This window comes from Lutjanus erythropterus, chromosome 7 (genome assembly GCF_056507025.1).
Source record: "Lutjanus erythropterus isolate fLutEry1 chromosome 7, fLutEry1.hap2, whole genome shotgun sequence".
Classification (NCBI taxonomy): domain Eukaryota; kingdom Metazoa; phylum Chordata; class Actinopteri; order Lutjaniformes; family Lutjanidae; genus Lutjanus; species Lutjanus erythropterus.
Genome location: NC_139323.1, coordinates 9,815,840 through 9,836,645, shown reverse-complemented (window position 1 = coordinate 9,836,645; position 20,806 = coordinate 9,815,840). Strand labels below are relative to the sequence as shown.

The 20,806-nt window shown below is 39.9% G+C and overlaps 1 protein-coding gene across 1 annotated transcript in view; it reads right to left on the bottom strand.

Moving 5' to 3' along the window:
* Positions 1-20,806, bottom strand: part of nhsa (Nance-Horan syndrome a (congenital cataracts and dental anomalies)) — a 76,963-nt gene that overhangs the window by 6,435 nt on the left and 49,722 nt on the right. The window contains exons 2-6 of the mRNA XM_084722578.1: positions 9,853-10,005; positions 7,815-7,951; positions 6,422-6,484; positions 3,428-3,620; positions 1,177-1,308 (exon numbers count right to left, since the gene is read on the bottom strand). Coding sequence (XP_084578704.1) covers positions 1,177-1,308; positions 3,428-3,620; positions 6,422-6,484; positions 7,815-7,951; positions 9,853-10,005 — 678 coding nt within the window. The remainder of the gene's footprint in view (positions 1-1,176; positions 1,309-3,427; positions 3,621-6,421; positions 6,485-7,814; positions 7,952-9,852; positions 10,006-20,806) is intronic.

The window sequence follows — 20,806 nt, the reverse complement described above, 5'->3', positions numbered from 1 at the left end:
TATGTAATGCACTGAAGCGCTCTGTATTACTATTAGCAACATTGGGCCTCATGTGAGAATCACTCGTATGATCAGATTCGTTCTTAAGTGATTAAGGAACTTGCGATATTCATTAATTTTCCAGTATTTTAAATTTTCTCTTAAGTACAAACACAATTCACATATCATCACTGTTGGACAGAAATCTTGTATATCCAAAACTGTTACCTCTCAGTGTTTTTAAATTGATTGAATGCTGTTTTGTCAAAGTTAGTAGTCTTTTTTAATACTTTTTTAAACAGCTGTTTGTTTGATAAAACCCACAAGCAGACATAAAGGGTGACCAATAACATTGATTTATGAAAAAAATAAAAATGTCAAAATATGGAGATACAAGGTTTGTGCCTGACAGCGATGACATGGACCAGACCTGTCATGCTGCTATTGTCCAGAACAAAGTTTTTCACTAATGACTGTATATTTGTGTTTGAAAATCACATACAAATTATACTTCATATCATAATTATGTTGACATTATCTTGCTTGACTCTGCGTTTTGAAATTAGTTTTCCTGTCGCATTCATCCATCACCCTCAAACCAGTTCTTCTTTATTTCAGTAACAGTACGACACGTCATTAACAGCACTTGTTATTTTTGTCCCATTTCCAGGCGTCAGCAGGTTCTGATGATGGTGTTAAAGTGAGAGACTTTTCTTTACGGCTCGATGAAATCAGGACTTCAATCTCTGAACTCGTAAAGTTTCTTATTTTTACTCTTTGATGCAATTTTCATGAATGAACACCTCCTGACATAAGGGGCTCATAAATGTGCACTCAGATATGCACTGGTGGATCATTTACACTGAAGTTAAGAGTGTTTGCTGAATCTGATGTGGCACATCATACAAAACAAAGCAAGAAAAAGATAAGAAAATAAGAATAAGATAATGTTGCATGAGGCCCAATGTCTCTACTGCGGGAAAACATCATAACATGTGATTTAGACACTGAACACCAAACTCTTTTTGAGACATCATGTGTAAAACACAATGGCACGTAACATAAACATTATAACTTTATCAAGGTAATTTATTTATCATGATACAACACAGGGTTGCACAATGAAAAGAAAAACAAGCAGCAGTGTGAATTAAATTTCAGATATCTCAGTCTATTAAGTCACAAGCAGTTACATACCTAAATCTTGCTGCACCTGTCTGGGAACGCCGGCGACAGTCCTCCGTCTCCTCAGTTTCCTCCTCCTCTGAAGCACAGACTGCGAGTGAACGAGCGAGCAGCGCACACTAGCATCTCTGTCAAAGCCAACCCCTGCAACGGAGACGGGAACATCTGAGGAATCTTTGTTTAGTTGCAACTGCAGCCATTCCTTCTTTAACTCTCACGCTGTCTCGTAAAGAAAAAAAAAAAACACACTGTAACACTCGGCTGAGCTAAATTAGATATTCTACAAAAATAGCCATCAGGAGTAGAGGACAGTTATCTGATATAAGACAAACTGTGTGCCTGCAGTGAGAATGTGGAGACATTTACTACTTAATTTGATGTCTGAGCTGTTAGATTAATAAAATATGGTCTTGCCGTTTGGCAGTTAACCAAAACGTAAAAAAAATGAAACCAAACCAAAGGAAAACTGCTGTTTTCTGCTTCAGTTTTGTTGTGTTTCCTCCTTGTTTTCCTGCCTCCCTCTCAGTGTACGTTATGACTATCATGTGATAGCAGGTCAGGCCTTTCAGCACCATAGCAATCACTGGAGTTTGCTTACAATGTGCATTTTTCCCCTTAACTGTCTCTGACTCAGACAGTGTTGGCGTGCAACTCCTCTTTTGAGTCAATGAGAGCGAGAGTAAATAACATCGGGCAGGCCTTTTCAACAATTTGGACAGAACTAATTAGCATTCATCTCACAGCATCTCGCCTTGCAATCACATGCACAAAGCGTTGAGGCATGAGAAAGAAAGTTAACAGGGCACACAAAGCATGACTTGCACATTGAGAATGATTCCCTGTGGCAACATTTAATGTCGCTGACAATGAAGAGGTTTTTAAAAGTAAATGCAGAAATTCCAAATTTCTTGCAAATGTTAAATTTCTTGTAATGTTGGGGAGAGTAAACTCTACAGAACTCTACAGTGTTAATGAGGAGTGCCAAAACTCAGCAATGAGAGCAGCGTGTGTGCACGTAAATGTCAGAAGCAGTAAATGTTTCAGAACACTTTGACATTTTGGGAAATAAACTTATTTACTTTGTTGCAGAATGCTGGGTCAGATTAGATCAATACCACTGTCATGACTGTGCACTAAATATGACAGGTGACAGTTCGTTTAGCTTAGCATAAAGACTGGAAACAGCATCCCTAGCATCTTGAAAATCACAGACTGCTGTTTTTACACTTCAGGCTGCTGCTTCCAGTCTTCATGCTAAGCTAAGCTAAGCTAAGCTAAGCTGCTGTATGTTAACCTAACTGTCTCCTAGCTATAGCATTATATTTATCAGACAAATATAAGAAGTGATATTAATCTTCTCATCTAACTGTAAGCAAGAATGGAGATGTGAAAACATTTCTCAAAATGTCAAACTACTCCTTTAAGGCCGGGCTGCACCAACAAGGATTCATTTAATGTAGGATACGTTCTAATCAGAGTTTAACAAAACTGGGTTTAAAATGAGTAAATCCAGATTTAAAGTTAAGCAGAAACTAATCTGAGCTAATCTCCATTTACTACATTTTTTGATAACCGAAATTAAATAAAATTTAATCCATATGGAGATGCTTGTCAGGACCAAGTAAGTATAAAAGTGAGGGAACCAGATACCTTTCAGCTGCTCTGTATTTATTGTTTCTTAGCCAGCTTAAAAGTTAACAAAATGTTACACTGTTTGCTAGCTCGCTAAAAAGTTAGTTACCCTACTCATGATGGCAGAGAAGCTCTGTTTTCTCCTCCTTTGCGAAAAACTTTTTGGCCAAATTAATGGATCAATATGGATGAATAACATAAGATTAAAAAAAATCGATGACAGTATTAACAGATCAACTGCAGCAAATGAAAGAAGAAAATGGTGTTGAATCTGTGCCGTAACTTTCTTTAAGGAACTTGATTATTTTTCTCAAAGTTTAAAGTTAATATTGGATCACATTTTAAGTTGGAGTTTACAGTTGTGGTGAAACAGACATTAAATTTAATCTAGGTTTAGAGAAAAAAAAACTAAACTGAGGTTCAAAGAGAGGTTAGTGAAACATAATTTAAAGTTAAGACATGATTTAATCTAGATTAAAAAAGAATCTTTGTTGGTGCAACCCAGCCTCAGAAAAGCTAAAGAAGAGCTAAAGAAAGCTAGCATTGCTGAAGGACAGAGTGTCTGCAGCACAGCTCAGTCCCGTCACAACAAACAGATTGAGAGGTGAAACAGTGAGTGCTTTACATTTACCAGTCACATTAATGGGAATGACACATGAGTTGATGACTTGGGAGCTGCTTTTCATTCTTTCCTCTGGGGTGGGCAGCGGCAGGGCTTTAGACCAGTTAGTCTGCTTGTCCAGGGTGGAGGGGATGTTAGGGATGGGAAACTTAGACCGGTGACCTAGAGCCACCCCGTCAGTGTCGGGGTCAGAGGGCGCAGCCTGCAACAGATGGATATTTGCATGGTTAGGTTGTTACGGTTAGGTGGCTTTACATGAGAAATGGTAACGGCAGAGTTAAGAGTGATCAAACTCAGCTTCAGAAAGGGGAACGTGTAGAGTACAGTGATTAAAGTCAGGGATTACACTGGTGTTGTCAAAGTGTTTATGTGGGAAAGAACTGAAGGCTTAGGTGTGCAGATTAATGTCTTATTAAAGTGTAGCGGACTGAAGACTGCTTAGAGTCCCAGCAGAGGTAAATCAATACACATACCCTTCCAGGAGCTGAGTTTCATGTTGGTGTGCAAAGAATCCAATAAGTGATGGAAATAAAAAGCATGCTTCAGAGACAGAGAATGGAAAGCACAAGAAACATCCAAAGAATCTTATCATGCAAAAAAATGAAGTGCACAAAGGAGAGATTTAGAAATAAAACAGGTCTGGGAAGCATGGCTTACCTAAGTAAATAATACCTCAATATTTTGAGGCTACTCTGTGATATACAATATAGATATATACATGTAGACGCAAGAGATGTTCAAATGCCATTTTTTCCCTTTCCAGTACTGATTCTGATACCTGAACTTTGCATTATTGAGCACTGATCTGATGCAATTGTGCTAAAAAAAACAGTTGTATACTATTAACCTGATACTGCAGTGTCTGAGGCATTTTCAGATACTGGTATCAGTGTCAGAACAACCCTAATACACATTTTCTCTAAATGGCTTTTATGTTTGAACTGGGCAATATGGACAAAGTCATATATCACAATATTTTAACCAAATGCAATGATTAGAGATTTCATCTTGTGATTATATTGACCAGAATTATCACAGTTATCACGTTTATTATTAAAATGTGCTGAAAATGTTCAAAAAGTACAGATTAAAAATCTCTCAATGATTTGAAACGGCATCACGTCCTTCTCGATGTCACTGTTTTCACTGATACAAAACAAACCCACGCTGCTGCTGCGCCTGCATATGCTATTTTTCTTGCTAACTCTGATGCTTTACAGTATTTGCTGTGAGTTTTAAAAAGTATGGTAATCAAACATGATTATCAGAATAATCAAAATTACTTCCAAACTAATCATCAGGAATTTAATGTGAAACTGATTATCGTTTTATCCCCAGCAACAGTATTATGGGAATGACTATTAGATTTTTGATAAAAAAAAATTAATAATGTATGTGGATATAATGACTAGGTGAGTAAAGGCAACAATAGAACACCTCATCAGCCGGAAAGTTCAGAAAATAACATAATTTTACTGTAATGCAGCCTCAAAAACCAGGAAGACAACACTTATTATGCCAAATCACAATATAAGAACATAAAAAAATCTAAGATGATAACTAATCATAACAATATATCATCAGTATAATACCAAATGCTAATTTAAAACATGCTAAAGTCAACAAATATCTGCTAAAAAGTAGATTTGACAACCTGACTGTATCCAGGCTTGCAAAACTGTCAGACCAATTAAACGTCTGGCTCACACTGTGCAGCACATGTCGTGATAAATACTAATTTAGACGTCTCCTGCACTCGACAGCTACCGCACAGGACAGAAATGTGACAGACACCGTAAACAGTCATTTCTAGTCAAAACACGCCGGTTTGGAAACTCTTAGCTCATGCTCCGACAATCTGTGGCACCTAGAGTGACTCTCCTGCATAATAATGAGACTCCGGAAATACTTGACGGCAGCATTCCTCTGAGCGGCAGCTTCAGTATCAATCACCGCACAGAGCTCCCCTGTGACGTCGCCAGAACGCCGCATCTCTTTTCCACAGGCGTCCTCAGACTGTCAAACTTTTAACACTGTAGATCTCCTGTTACTTTCACCTCCATGCTAGATGAGTAAAGTTCTTACCTTGAGATTCCTACAGAGAGGGACATGTGAAACTGGGAGTGATTCTCAGGCTGAACTGGTTCAACACTACCGGACAACCTCCCACCCCCCATTTAAAGGCAGCTCTCGAGCCTTTGTGCTCTCTGTTCCCAGCAGACCAATGAGACCCTGACAAAAACCCCCAGCCACAAAAGAAACCCGTTTCCTTGGAAACTTCTTCCCAACTAGTCGGGGAAAAAAAAAAAATCCAAAGCAGAGCATTTACAGCTGATTTGTTTTGAGAACAGAAAGGCAGTTTTAGGAGCGTCTGAGAGGAAGGATGAGCGAGACGAAAGAGTGAAAGAAAAGGAAGGAGAGTGGACAGGATGAGAGGAAAAAAAAAAAAGGAGTGGCAGCGCTTGGTGTTTTTTGCCCCTGCCCTCTGGCTTGTTTCTTTCTCATGGCAGGCATCGGGCACGATATATTTGGTGAAAAAACAGCACAGAGAGAGGAACATGAGGATGTCAGCTCTCTCAGGGATGGAGGAAACCGCAGCACAGAGGGATCATGGGTAATCACAGGCGCGAGCTTCCAGGAGTCAACCCTATCATTAGAGAAACTCCGGCTGCTGGGCGGCTGTGACCGTGGCCCTCACACACACACATTCCTCACATACTGCACGCTCGAAGGGCGGCCCTTCACGTGAACTCCAACTACAACTGTCTGACGATGAAACTTTACAGCCGTGCTCTCCTTCAGTTTCACAACAAACACATCGGAGCAGGACGCGACCGAGCTGCATTAAGAGGGCATGCATTTCAAAAGAGATTCATTATGTAAATCAGAGAGAGTCAAACAAACAGAACAGGTGAGGAGTTGTGAAATAAAGTGTTAGAAGGAGCACACAGGAGTCAGGAGGGAGGGACAGAGGGAGGGATGGACAGAGGGAGGGACCACTACCTTTCTGCTCCAGGGAGAGAAGCGGCAACATTCGGTGGGGGAGGAGGAGCGGTTGGATTCAAACTGAATTACAGGACAAAAAACAAAAAAAGGGACAAAAAAAGAAAAACCAAATGACAGAAATGAACATGGAGATATTCAACATGAACATACACGTGGACAAAAAAAGACAACGATACTGGGGCAAACTTGATGAGGAGGAACGTGGAGTTCAAATTATATTTGACTCAGGGCAGGTCGATGAGCTGAGGGAAAAAATAAACATCCTGCAACATTTATTCTCAAGGTGATAAAACATAAATATACAACCATGATTCTAACAGAGTTGGGATGCTGTGCAAATACAAACAGAATTCAGTCAAATTCAGTGTATATTTACACAAAACAATAAAGTTTATCAGTTTGAACATTAATCGTCTTGTCTTTGTACTGAATTCAATACTAAGTTGAAAGGATCTGCAAATCATTGAATTCTGTTTTTATTTACTTTTTACACAGTTTCCCAACTTTTTTGGAAATTCAGGGATGTCAAATGAAATTTAAACAACCATGCTCTGCACTGACCACATGAAACACATTACAATCACATCCAGCTTCCTCCCTCTTTACCTGTGTTTGTGCTAACTGAGTTGTTGCATCTCTAACAAGCCTCTCTGGCTGCTTGAAGGGAAAAATATACACTTCACTTTAGAAGTACAGGAAACGTCTGTGCACAGCAAGAACGTAATTCATCTCCATCAAAAATACAAAACAAAATAACAACTGAAAATTAAAAATGCACTCATATCAATTTAGAAATACAATAAAAGTAGTATATAACATATCTATAAGCAAAAATAAAGACATAATCAAAGGAAGAAATGTGTGAAATATTGTAATAACTTGATCAATTATAATTATGATTTAATATGTTCAAAAATAAAAGTTTTATTTAGGAACTGACTGTTGACTCCACTTAGTAAGTGACAAAACAAAATCTGATTGACAAACCAAATATAAAAATAGGGTCTGTTCAAAGGCATTTGTTAGTTTCTGACTGGAAAGTGTGAAAAACAGTCAAATCCCCCAAAACTGTGTCACTGAACTATCCTGTTAACAAAATCACACAGATTTACTCTGTTCTGTGATCTCCTTTTAAACTAACAGAATAACTAATTCACTGATCCTCCACTGAAACTGGTTAGAGCTTCCCTGGGGAGGCCTTCCTCCTAGCCTGAAAATCTCTTATCTAAACAGTTTCCTCTGATGTTTCATGTGGCTCATATTTTTAACAACATTTCTCCATATTGTATTGTCAGTAATCTAATTTGTATTTGGACTTGTTGACTTGTACTACCTTTTATCTTTCTTTATATTTTTCTGCTCACTAGAAGGATAATGTTAGTCATCTCACCGTTGTCAGACTTATGCCCTTCTTCTTTTGCCTCTGGGTTGGGGAGGGGGTGTTGGGGTACATGGGCATCGGGGGCAATGCAGAGATTGAGATGGTTACTCTTCGCTCCCTGCTGCCTGATCGTCTCTGCTGGTGATCTGCGGCAAGAATCATGTAGAACATTGAAGACAGTTTGAGTGTAACATACTCTCACACACAGACACACAGACACACAGACACACACACACACACACACACACACACACACACACACACACACACACACACACAGGGTGCAGCGGATCACAGAACTCACGGTTCAGACCGCACTAAATTATTCTAAAAATGCACTTTGGCTTTGGTGATCAAACGGCTTTGATGCAGCAGCCTCTGTAGCTGTTACCACACTGATGTAAAGATAAATATAATCAGAATAATCACAGAGCACTTCAGAATAAAACACAGCAGCGTCTGCCTCATCTTTTCACTGCAACTCTGCACAGATTTAGAGAATTATTACTTTAAAAAGCACAGCAAAACTAGATTTCACACTATATTTCATTTAGTCTGTGGATCACATGCAGGCTGAACCGTGGGTGGTGACCTGTACAGACCATTAATGATACATTACACCCCTCAAACACACACAAACACAAAATCTGATTTTAAGGGCCACTTAAGGATAGATTCACATTTCATCAAGTAATGATAAAACTCTTATAATGTATATATGGGCCCTTATGTGGGTACTGTTTTAAGACAGACTAGAGAAAATATGAAATGATCCTTTACTTACAGATTAAAGGAACAAGGAAATGCGGCACAGAAATAAACAGGCTGGACACAGTGGGAAAACAAAGCAATAGGCTGAAATAAATATTGCCTTTGTGAAGCTTATAATGACCTGTCATTGAGTCAAAGAGATGATGATTCAACTGAATTACCTCCATCAACAAGGTTACGTTTTCAGAGCTATTTGTTTGTTGGTCAGCAGGATTACAGAAAAAATAAGAAACTTGATGGAGAGAGGAACAGAGGCCAAGTAAGAACTCGTTAACCTTTGGAACAGATCAGGGAGTGGATACACGAGTTATCTGTCACTTTTGTTCATATTGTAAAATAGTTATTTTGGCCTCGGTGAAGGTCTGGTTGTCAGTGTATTTAGTGTTGAACTGGGGTGCTTTAAGCAGTGCTGGGCAATATAGCTATAAGATTTATCACAATAAAATGTTTCATGTCATATTTTATATTATTAATAATTTTCAGGAGAAAAAAGGCTGAATTTAACAACCTCATTTTGAATTTAACTGCCTTACTATGAATTTAACCACTTTATTTATTCATGGGATAAAACAGGCTTATTATGAACCAGGGCAAATTTGTTCTGTGCTTTCATGGCGGTTTGCATTTAACCATTTTTTTTAAGTGAAACTACTGAACATTTTCTTGAACAATTTTCTTATTGCTAACGATAAAGTGTCTATGGTTGATACATATTGCTTTATTTCATCGCCAAACCCTAGCATTAAGTGTTCCTGGTAATTTAACTTTCGTACAATGCAATCAACACCAGTCACACAAACTATCACCTGAACACTTACCAGAGATTAAAGAACTATTACAGGACACAAAATAAATACGAACATTATGAGCTTCACAAGAACATCGCTGATTAATCTGCACTTTCTTTGTTTTACTGAGTTCGCTCCTGTAAAAGAACATTTTTCAGATTATGTCATCTAATGGTTTATCCTCTATCCTCCACTGATCTAACAATCAGGATCTAGTTACAAGATGTGTCCACTAGAGGGCAGCACAACCCCAGAATGACGCGTACTAACAACACATGGTGGGAATTCTGTACCCCAAAGGTGACTTTTTAAATAAAGTAGGTGGCACACACACAAAAAAGAAAATGTTTTCAAATGTCATGTCAAATTAAAAAATGAGAGTGGATTAACTGGGAGAGGCAGAGAGGGAATGACAGCCAAAATTTGTAGCAGCTGTTTGGCTTTACTTGGGTGTTGTGGTCACACTGAGGGTGACTGAGGGGCCTCACCTCGGTGCAGGGCCCACAGGCTGAGGTTGGCTTGCCTGTGGAGCTCTTCCACACATGCTGGCCGTGTGGCGGGGTGGAAAACGTTCCTCTGCTGGTGCCAGGGAGCTTGGTAATGTCCTGTCAGCTTACTCTCCACATCCAGGTTAGACACCGCTGTCAAGAGACAGAGAGACGGAGCAGGTCAAACAACAAACAAAATGTGTGCAAATAGACAAAGTTACTGGTGTCAAACAACAAGAAAACAGTAAAACATACAAAGTGTTGCTGCAATATTAAGTCTTCAACATTCCAGGAGAGTTTTTACATGGAGCTTAAGCTACAATGATTAGTCATTTAATTGATTAGTTGACTAAAAACCTTAATCATTTTAGCCATTTTCAAGAAAAAACACCAAACATTTGATGTTTTTTTTTTTTATCATTTATGATAAATAGATAGTAAATTAAGAATCTTTGGATTTTGGACTATTGGTTGGACAAAACAAGCAATTTGAAGACGTCACTTTAGGTTCTGGAGCCTTGAATTATTTTGTAGATCTTATAACTCCCTCTGTAACAACTTTTGACTGCTAAAAACATATTTTACGGTTTTATTTAACCCATATATTTCTCCTCAGGTACTGTGTAAAGCATTTTACTTTGACATTAGACGGTAAACCACTGCCAAATACCACTTTCTCCAAACCCACCAGATTTCACAGGTGAAATCATCATTTTTATCTCACAGAACACAGGAGTTGCTGATCTACCACTGCCTCAATTGGTTAGTTTATCTGTGATATGATGTGACTTCGTGTGTTCTGTATGTGTTCTGCGAGCTAAAATTAGTGATTTCGCCTGTGGAGTTTGGTTGGTTTGGAGAGAGCGATATTTGGCTTCATAATTGTAGTTTTCCATCAGAAAAGCTTGTCTGATGGCGAGGTAAAGCCGTGAAAAAATACTAAAGATAGTGCACACTTAAACTGATATTGATTTTTTGACTGGCACCTACTGTGGGTACTACACTGACTATCGATTAGTACTTTATACAACCCCGCTTCAAATAATCTGAACTATCCCTTTAAGCTTGTTGGCATTATAATGCAATCAGCCAGCTACTGTTCCACAGGGGAGGCAGTCACAGTTTTTATTTCTATCATTCTTGATAAATTAGGAACAGCACAAGTCATTGAATCAACTGTTAATACTGTGTACGCCAACAGCTGTACTGGAAAAGCAACTTGCTTTCATCACAAGCGGCAGCCTGCTGAGCTCCTCGGGTACTGACTGGTGAGGAGGCCTTTAAATTTCCACTCTGGCATTTTTGTGGTGAAACACTGGTTAAGACCGTTAAGGTGAGCTCCGCAGTCTCAGACAAACGTAACTAATGAGCTTTCCATTACAGCGACAATGTGGTGCCACGGGAGCAGCTGAGCTTTAAAAATGTTTTGAGATGAAATACCAGTCTCATCTGAGAGCCTGAGAAAGAAAAGCAGGATAATCAGAGCCAGTGTTAGCAGCGGGACAATAGCCTGTTTACTAATGCAGTGCTATTACCTGAAGCCAAACAAAAGGCTTTAATGCAACCTGATGCAGTGACTTTCATCCTTTAAACCTTGACCAGTACCTGGACTCATCTTACTGCTCCCCCTCACACCTCCTCAGGTTACAGAGAGGAGACGCTCAACTCTCAGATTACACCGAATGCATGGAGAGGCTGGACGAGGAGGAAAAGTCTGAGTTTAAAAGAAGTCGTTCAATATTCACGCTATTTTTTTTGTTTGGATGTTGACTACTTAAGATATAAGTACAACTCATTTAACCAGTAATCGGTATGTATGTGCAAAAAATAGGATAAACACCTGATGATCAATAATCATGTTCCAGTTGACAAATGAAACACCTCCTCCTCCCCACAAAGACACAAATCTCTCTTCCTTTGTCTCTCTCACACACACAGGCACAATAACAATCTCTTTGTGCTGTTTTCCTGTCTCTAAAAACTTAAAGGACCAATATGTAAGTAAGTATGTATGCAAGTTGGAGCCATAAACGGTATATTAAATGTATATTAAAAATCTGTTCAGGAATCGTAAAAAATCATGATATATTTTTTTTCTCTCACCCTCAGAGTTGAGTTCAGTGACTACCTGCCAGACTCCATTAACAACATGCACAGTTTTACCATTGTAAACATCTACTCCTTCTAAAAGATTATTAATGATTACTTATGACTCATTAAGAGACACTTACTTATGTGTACTTATGTGAAACAGGCAAAAAAAAACAGTTCTTCCTGCCCAGAATGGAAATTTCAGTGGAGAATGTGTTGGCTGTAGTGTTGTTGGAGAAGCCAATATTTCAACTGATCATGTTTCTTTAATCTCTTTTGACATGTCATGGTAATTTTATGATTCAGTAAAGTAAATATATTACATATTTCTCCTACAAGGGCAGACTAAAGTCAGAATCTTTGCTGGAACACAGAGTCACTTATGAAATGAAATGACAGAATAAAAATAACAGTATTGCCAGATAAGAAACGGCATAATATGAGACATGTGAGATAACATCTTACACATCTGTAGGAGAATCCAAGAAAAATCTGGAGGATTAACTCTCTAAGCCTTTGCTTTAGCAGCCAAACGCATCTGTCGGTGTTCCCCTACCTGGTGGACATTTCTGGGCTTGTCCTTGACCTGGCAGCTTTACTGAAACACACTCTGTCTGACCCCCCCTGTCTGCTAGAAGGCAGCTTTGGTTGAGCACGCTCCAACTTTGCTTTGTAGTTCAGCCAGGAGCTAAGTTCAGTCTGTTTCACTCAAAAAAGACATAGCTCAACTGCTGATTGCAGCAACCAGAGGTCAGAGAGACACACTGACGCTCAGCCTGCTGCTGATCAAACTGCTCCATGTGAAAAGTGACTTTCTGCCAGCATGATGACTGAGTTCTCTGACGGGTACTTTCCAGAAACATGGTGCCATGCATGCACTCCCCAGGAGAGGCAGCGTGTTTATCTGTTACCCAGAGACAACTTGACGTTTTCCATAAAACACCGCGGAGTGATGTGAAAGCCCTCTGTGGTGACCCTGTTGACCTGAAAACAAGCTCTGCGTTGTGTCTCCTGCTCAGCTCGAGATGATGGAGGTGAACACATAAAACAGATAAACGTATGTGGAGCTTCACAATGACAATATTTTACTTTGTTCACGTGTCGTAAAACAGGCTGAGCAACAATTCATGTTCACGTTAATCGAGTTTCAGTGATTATATGATCATATCATGTTGATGATTTGAAGTAAATTATAATTAAGGCCAACAAATTAGTTGAAAAGATAAAAAGACTGATACCAGACAGCTAGTCTGGCTCTCTCCATATGAGGGTGATATCAATAGGTTCTCCTGCTTCCAGTCTTTGTTGAACCGAGCCGACCGTCTAAGATCAGATTGTAATTAACAGCTGACAAAATTAGTTTATTTAGGAACACATTTGTGTAAAACAGTTCAACATTTTTAGCACTTTTTGGTATAAAGCCTGACTGCTCTTCAAGTCTTTCAAAACTAGGTAAGGCTCTCGCCTTCTCAACGGGTCAAGCTAGGCATCTTATTCTGCAAAACTGGAGGAATGACACAGAAAAGTTTGTTCAAACTTGGGAACCTTTCTGGTCTCATTTCATTTTTTTGAGACCCGATGAGTCGCTCATGAAAGTCTGTAGTGTTTATATTATTTCTCAGAAATATGTCAGCCTTGAGATAACCTTTACAGTGTTTATTTATTGAATTTCCTTTCCTTTCTTTCTTTTTTCGTCTGTGGCTCTTTTTACTATAATATTTCCTTTTCCATCCCGTTGGTGGTATCTATTTCAATCTCAAATTCAGTGTATCTACTGCCATAAGTGCTTTGACCTCTGTGGGCTACTCTTTTTCTTCCCCTTTATGTATTTATTCATTTATTTATAGATGTCTTACGTTCATTTATTTATCCTTCTTTTCTCACATACATTGTCTGTCGACTTTTTCTTTGCTCTCTTTTCTTTGGAGCTCAGGGGCCAGAGGCTGAAGAAGGAATTTGGGGCGAGAAAGCAAATTAAATTCTGATGTTTATTACATGTATTGTATTTTTGCTCTTTGCTCCTGTCATGAAAATCAATAAAGAGATTTGTCAGAAAACAACAACAACAACAACAAAAAGAGTTCAACATTTTGAGAAATATGCTTGTTTGATTTTTTGCTGGACTGATCTGGTGGTGACTGGAATCACATCATTTTCAGCTTGACTGTCCATGACTGGTCGATCAGTCTCAGACTGAGGCTGATCTATCCCATTCTCTACTGGCAATTTGTAATGCCTGTAAGGCCAAAATATGCACAACCTCAAAAATGTTCTGAACAACAAACTTGAAACTTAAAGCAACATCACTCTGCTGAAAATGCCCATTTTGAAGAATTGGCCAAGAAAATTACAACTGATGCAGCTCTACTGATTATGGAGCCAGGAGAAGTTGAGCTGAACTTCGGGGTGGGGAAGCAGGGGGAAACGGCTAGCCTGGCTCTGTCCAGAGTACAGAAATATGCCTGCCAACACCTCAGAAACTTGTTGTTCCAGCATGTAACTCTCCCTCAAACCAAAACATTGTGAGAACAAGATAAAACGTGTTGACTGATGAGCTTTTGATGTGCTGGTTGGTGTATTTCTGAACTCTGGAGAGAGCCAGGCTAGCGGTTTCCCCCCTGATACATGAGAAATGAGAGTGGTGTTAATCCCCTTATCAAACTCTTGGCATGAAATTGCGGCAAAATGTCAAACTATTCTATTAATATTGTGCTTTTGAGTCCAATCATACGACCCAGCCTGATGCTCCTTAGCACAGATTCTGAAGAAAGCTATAGCATGTGATTCACAAACCTCAGCGAGCCCTCATGTCTGCTATAGAAGCATCTGCCATTAATTTCATTTCTCCTTGTGTTTCCTTTGATTTGTCACCCATCATCATGGATGCAATATGTTTGTGGCGGTTAACACACATATTGCATATGCAACACAAGCCCACAATATTTCTTAACAGCACAGGAAACTGTGATGCATTTCCGCGGTGAGCTGTGGTGAGATAAGTGAGTAACCAGCGATGTGTTGGCAGATACGAGGCCTCAGACACTTTTGTTTGTCAGCCTCTCCCCTCCCTGCCTCCCTGCTGAGATATGAACTGTTGGCCCTGCTGTGACACCCACAACGTCTCCAGCAAACTAAAAACCCATTTGACAACAATAACAACAACTAGGACACAGACTGCGCTCTCTGCGTCCGACTCCATTTAACTTTCCCTGTTTTCGTCTTCCTCTGGTTTTAAAACACGTCAGCACTTCCTCTCACATTGCTCTGTGAAATCTATGACTTTTGGCTCAGTGGAACATTTACAGTACAACAAAGCATGGGAGGCCTTTGAATTGGTTTTCATGAAGACAAGAGGTCCATATGGGGAAACCCTTTAATGGGAGAGCTGTGGTCAGCTGTTACCCCAAATGAGGCCAAAGAAAACACATCAGCCTTCAGTCATCTCATTGACCTCTTGGCAGCTTTCTCTTGCTTTCACATCCAGGCTTAGTGATCTTCAACATGGCCACACTGAGCCAAATGAGACACACAGCCTCAGGTGAGAAGAAAAACAAAACTTGTAGCATGTAAGACTGGGTTGCACCAGCAAAGATTTATTTTATCTACCTAAAAAAAATTAGTTAAAGATTTAAAATTAAGCAGAGATCTGTTGCACAGTCGAAGACTAACCTCTTTTGAGTAAATCCAATTTTATTGATGTAAATTCAATTAACATGGAAACGCTTGCTTACCCAAATTAAAATAAATCAATCAATAAATAAATAAATAAACACTGTGCTCTCAGGACCTAGCATAAAGGAGGGGGACACCGTTAACAGTCAGCTGTTCTGACTTCCTTAATGTTTGCTAGCTAGCCAAAAAGTTAACGAAACATTAAATTGTTTGCTAGCTAACTACAAAGTTAAGAAAATACATTCTCAGAGGTAAAACAAATACATGTTATACTGTTTGCTGGCTAGCTAAAAATGTAACTAAACCTTATGTTGTTTGCTAGCTAGGCTAGCTGAAAAGTTTGTTAGCCTACTCATTATGGCTCGGCAGTTTTTCTCTTGAAAAAAAAAACAAACTTGTAGGCTGAATTATCAGCTGGAATCAAAGCAAGACACTTTAACTTTCTTTGGGGAACTTGACTGTTTTACTCAATCCATTAAAAAAAGGCAGACATTTTTAAAGTGAAACCTCCTCAAGTGTAAGATTTAAGTTAATACACAGTCAAATTTTAAATTAGAGTTTAAAGTTTTTGTGCAACAGAATTAATTTTTACCCAGGTATATAGCTAAAATTAAACTGAGGTTTAAAGAAGTTTAAAGTTAATATCTCTTCCTTTTCAGCTAATTTAAAATTTTCGTGCAACATAATTTAAACAATCATTTAATGGGGTAAAAAAGTAGTCCTTGTTAGTGCAGCTCAGCCTGATACTTGACTTTCACTGTGAAACTTTTTTTTAAAAAGCAACACTCTCAATCTTCTACCTTACTTATTTTCACTAAGAATCATCCTGTGAACTTTTCCGGAAAGGTGACATCAGGCACTATATTATCAGCATCCTGACAGCCTATCAATCTCTTCTCCTCTTCCTCCTCCACTTCATCTGCAGAGGGATCATCCCCCAATAACCTCACCGCTATCAGCCCTGCCAGCAGGCCTGCAGGCCAGGAGAAGGGGGGATGAAAGCCTGCATCCTCAGACTGCCTCTGCCTTGTAATTTACTCTGCATTGGCCCAGACAGGAGCCAAGCCAAGCCCCTTACACCCACACTCACACTCTCACACACCTACAATTTGCCAGCGGCCTGGGAAAACACAGCCGCAGATGTCCGTCATTAGGTCACACGTATATAACAAAAAACTTTTCTGAACTTCACAGAACTGGCAGACAGGTGAGTGTGGACTGTGCTCAGTCAGCTCTGTGCACTTGAAATGACTTAGTGTGGTAAGCTCTGGGTTGGTGGGTCTGGTCGAATCACCAGCCTAAAGCATTGGTACTTGATGACCTTGGAATGAGACTCGATAATCATCTGCAGCCATTTACTCAAAAATCACAAAAAACACCATGGCACTTTCTTTTAAAACAATTAAAATGCTTATATTGTCATGGCATAGTCATGTTTGACCTTAAAACAAACAAACTCTGACACTTTTTGGCTTCAGACTTTCGTCAGGGAGTCAAGACTGACAAAGCTTGATGCCAAAACACATCAGAAACTGAATTTGAGTCCAGCAAGTGTGCCATCAAGCTTTTGGCATCAAGCTTTGTCGGTTTTGACTCCCTGATGAAGGCTTGATGCCAAAACACGTCAAGAGTTTGTTTGTTTTAAGGTCCAACATGACCATGCTGTGACAATTAGGTATTTTAACTGTTTTAACAGAGAGTGCCTTGGAGTTTCTTGTGATTTTTGAGTACACATGTATCCCTCCCCAAAGAGCACCTCAAACAAACTCAGTTTGAGTCCAGGAAAACTCCTACCCAAACTTTTTAAATCAACAATCAGTTATATGTAGCAGCGTTAAAGACTTCTTCAAGAAATGCAAAGTATTTGTGTTGTATTTGATGACCTTATAGTTGCAGGTTGTTCAGTTGAGTTCACACTTTGTAACACAGGTTAAACTAATCAAGCAACACAACCCAATGCCTCCAACACAAGTTGAGCAGAAGAACACTTTCATCTCATCATCTCTTACATCTTACGACAATGCTCAGACAAAGTGCAGACATGTTTGTGTAACCGCTGTGGTCGAGGTAGCGAGTTGTGCACGCAGAGCAAAAAGAAATGGGAGGTATATGCAGCCCAATTAAAGCGCCAGTAAATTATACAGTACCTTGGGATGTGAGTGCAAGGCAGCATCCTAGAGCCATGACAGAGCTGTGTGGTTTCGACTCAGCGAGACATTAAATCAGTCAGCGTCTCTTCTTCTCCTCAGTCACCTCAAAACAAACCCAGCAGCGTCCCTCATGTCTTTACAGTGACGTCCCTCGGCTCTACTGCCACACTGACCCACAGCTCCACTGGAACATCTGCTCACACACTCCTCCCCCATGTTCCCCTTCCCAACCCCAGCGCTGGGTACAGATGGTCCAGCCAGGCCCTGACTTGGTCTACCCACTAATCTGTTTATGGTGTGCTACAGGAGAGCAGGAGTGTTAATCCAGACCGCTGAAACAACACTGACCGCTCAGCCCACAACGGACGATCATGGAGGGTGTACAGGAATGTCAAAAGATGAGGAAGAGGACGGTGGATACTTGAATGCATCCATCAGACATTATCAGCTATCAAGTACATGTACCAGTGTGTTATTGTCATTCAGTTTTTGAATAAATGAATGATTACTCATTGATCGAACTGTTCCAATCCAGTATTGCGCTGCATATCAAAGAAGATTAAAGACCTAGCAAATAAAACACTCAACAGACTAAATCTAAAAACAAAATGTCTTTGATGCTTTTCAGTAAACATCAGGGTACAGTGGAACAAATGAAAAAAATAAAAGCTGCTGCTCACCTGAATTGGACAAGAAGGAGCATGCAAACAGATATTCATCAAATTGTTGAGAGAATTATCCAGATCTTTCCTGTTGCCAAAAATCTAAAGCTCAAATTTGCTGTCACTGAAAAAAAAGAAAAAAAAGAAAAGAAACTGCCCCCACCCCAGAAAAACAATACTGCTTCTCCGCAGAGTGCTGGTGGTCAGCTGCTGGAGAAAGTCCCCTCTGAGGTCTGATTAGGAAAACAAAGACCCAGAGTCCCAAAGCTGGTAGTCACACAATAATACCGTCTCCCTGCTAATCCGCTCTGAGCGCACATCCACCCAGCTGATGGTGCTGATGTCGCTGCTGATGACCCGCTGCGGCAGGTGGGGCGCAAGATTGTTTACGTCCAGGGAAGAGACGAGGCTAAAGCCTGCAAACCTGCTGAGATGCTCTGCTGGAGGGAAAACCTGAGAGGAACAACTGCAACCACTTTGTTTGAAATGATGAAATTGTTGAAATGATAAATGATAATGCTAGCACTGATGAGCGAGAACACGTGTACATTTGTTTTGTTTTTTTTGTGTATGTGATGATGACATCATGAGGGTTATATCTTGGCTTGGGTTTTAAAATCTTAGAAAGCTAACTCCTGAACCACAGAGGACACTGAACATGTATACACGTTTTCACAGGCTGAATAGTGCTCTTCTTGAAGGGTGACCTGACTTTTATATCGGGGCTGAAAAATCTATCAAAATATTATCGAAACTGTAATATGGCCAATCACCAACATATCCATTTTAAGTCTTGCCACAGAGTTTACTACACACCTGTCACCAGGTTTCGCATGAGACAAATACAGAGTCCAAACTGTAACGTGCTAATTTATTAGGGAGTGTCCCTCTGTTCAAGACTTCTGGGGCCGGGTTCCCCAAGTTTTGTCCAAATTGATAGGTAAGACCATTTTACACAATCCATCTCTACTTCTCCTTAGCGATTACTCTCAGTCAGGACTAAACAAAAGACAGCATAAGTTGCTGCTAGGAGATCTTACAGCTGCCAAATAATTTCTAGCCCAAAAATGGCTGCCACCTCATGATCTCAGTACCAGGAAGTGGCTGACATATTTTCATGACATCGTTTTACTTGACTGTCCGAATTAATAAAGCAAAATCCTCAACTTTGGATATGTGGTCAGATGCAGCAATACAAATAAAGAATGAGCTCCTCGAGTCTAGAACAGAGGAACACTGTCTCTTGCGCGTTTGTCGAGTATTTGTGGTTGAGCAGTCCATGGGAGACCCTAGGGTGGGTTCTAATTTTTCTTTGTTTTGTATCGGTCACTCTTGCACCGGTTCCAATAAAGATTTGTTCACAAAAAAAAACCTGTAATGTGCAAAAGTGCAAAATCCAAATCAAAGGACCTGCAATTTTTTTTTATAAAGGTAAAATGTGTCATGACATATTGTAAATGATACACTTCAGACTTGAGGGAATAAGCTCTGCTTGATGACTGGGCCAACCTAGGAAAGACAATCTCATCTTATGTATTGCCAGATGCTTCTCCTGTTTAAACACAACTGTTTTTAAATCTTCCTTGGACATCCTGACTGGTGTTGGAGTAGTTTCAAGTGAAATACACACGCACTTTAGACCGTTTAGCTTGGCATTTTAACACCGTTTACCGTGGTGACTGACTAGTGGAAGGCTTCCTGCTGACAGAGCCATGTAGAGTGATTGTTGCTTTGATGTTAACTGGGCACATTTAGCGATGTGTCTGTGATGTCCACACCAGAGGGCAACTATGTCAATTCACAGCTCAGGCATGTGGCACCCAAATGAGGCACCGTAATCTCTGTTTTGAGTCAACAAAATATATATCATATGTCTTTTAAACATTTTAATGCAGAAATATTACATATTATCGCTTAAGAAAACTCAGACACCTGCCCTCTCAAACAAATGCAAATAAAGCATGAATGACTAATTATAGGTATGATTTTAGTGCAAAAACTAGAAGCCCTTCCTTATTTTTCTCCCTGCACGTTTATACCACCACGCCTTTTGAAATGGTCTGTCCCTCATCTCACCTGGAGCTTTGATGTGGGAGAGCAGGTGGGCCCTGTGACCTCTGCTTGGAATGTGATGCTGGGAACCAGGAGGCCTACAGGGGGGCTAAATGAGCCATTGTTGCAGCCCAGCGCTGTGCTCAGCTGCCTGCAGGTACCACAGCAAAGGGCTGCAAAGCTGTAATCAAACCACCGGTCGGCTTCCTGAAGTGCTTTACTGTCCCTCGACACCCGTCATTTAAATACCTGGTTGAGAAATGAAAAATTGCCCCTCTAGTATGACAGACAACTCTATTTATAGCCTCGTTGAGAGGCGCGGTGTGA